Here is an 805-nt window from a genome sequence, read left to right on the forward strand (position 1 = left end):
GACTCCAGGGGGAGCAGGGGACAAGCACTGTCCTCACCTGTACCTGGGCTGCTCAGAGGTCTCCGAAGGGGATCGCTCGGGAACAGAGAGAGATGTTGAAGAAAGTGTCGTGGCTATGGAGGCCGTGGTAGCTTCTTCAAAGGAAGGAGGTGTGCAGGGCAGCAGGTCTGGCCGGCCTGCTGGCCCGGCATGGAGGGCAGGAGAGATGCAGGGAGAAAAAGATGAGGAGGTCAAACACCAACACCTTACCTACACCAGCCCCGCGTGAGGCTGTTCCACCATCAGCCTGCACGCCCTCACTGGGACTGGTTGCTTAAAACCACAAACAGGCAAGGAGTTTAGCTGGGTTGGTGAAGGCAACAGCTTCTCCCGGGGCACCCTCTAGAGAGAGCCAGTAAGCACCATTTCAGCACGGCAGACAGGCGCCACAGGAGACGTAACACCAGCGAAGACATCTCACTGGTAACCAAAGCTGGATTAAAGGCTTGGATTGCCAGAGATAAATACCCAAGTGAATTAAGAGATGAATCGAGTGCTCACTGCTTTGCACGGGCAGAAATTTAACACCTACGCACTCGAGGCGCCTGTCCTTCACCACTCCTCTGTCAATCCAGCCCAGATGGAAACAGCACAGAACCAGGCCATTCCTCTTTTTTTTTTCAATGGCAAGATCTTGCCCCTTATAACCATCCAAACGTTGTCATTAGAATCATAGAACAGAATCACAGAATCGTTGAGGTTGGCAAAGCCCTTTCAGCTCCCCCAGCCCAACCGCTCCCCTACCCCTGCCATCCCACCCCCAAAC

The 805-nt window shown here is 54.3% G+C and overlaps 1 protein-coding gene across 1 annotated transcript in view; it reads right to left on the reverse strand.

Annotated features, from left to right (window-relative positions):
• Positions 1-805, reverse strand: part of PIP5K1C (phosphatidylinositol-4-phosphate 5-kinase type 1 gamma) — a 42,110-nt gene that overhangs the window by 5,301 nt on the left and 36,004 nt on the right. The window contains exon 14 of the mRNA XM_035892992.1: positions 38-176. Coding sequence (XP_035748885.1) covers positions 38-176 — 139 coding nt within the window. The remainder of the gene's footprint in view (positions 1-37; positions 177-805) is intronic.

The sequence above is a fragment of the Egretta garzetta genome, unplaced genomic scaffold (genome assembly GCF_000687185.1).
Source record: "Egretta garzetta isolate BGI_Z169 unplaced genomic scaffold, ASM68718v1 scaffold564, whole genome shotgun sequence".
NCBI classification, from domain to species: Eukaryota; Metazoa; Chordata; class Aves; order Pelecaniformes; family Ardeidae; genus Egretta; species Egretta garzetta.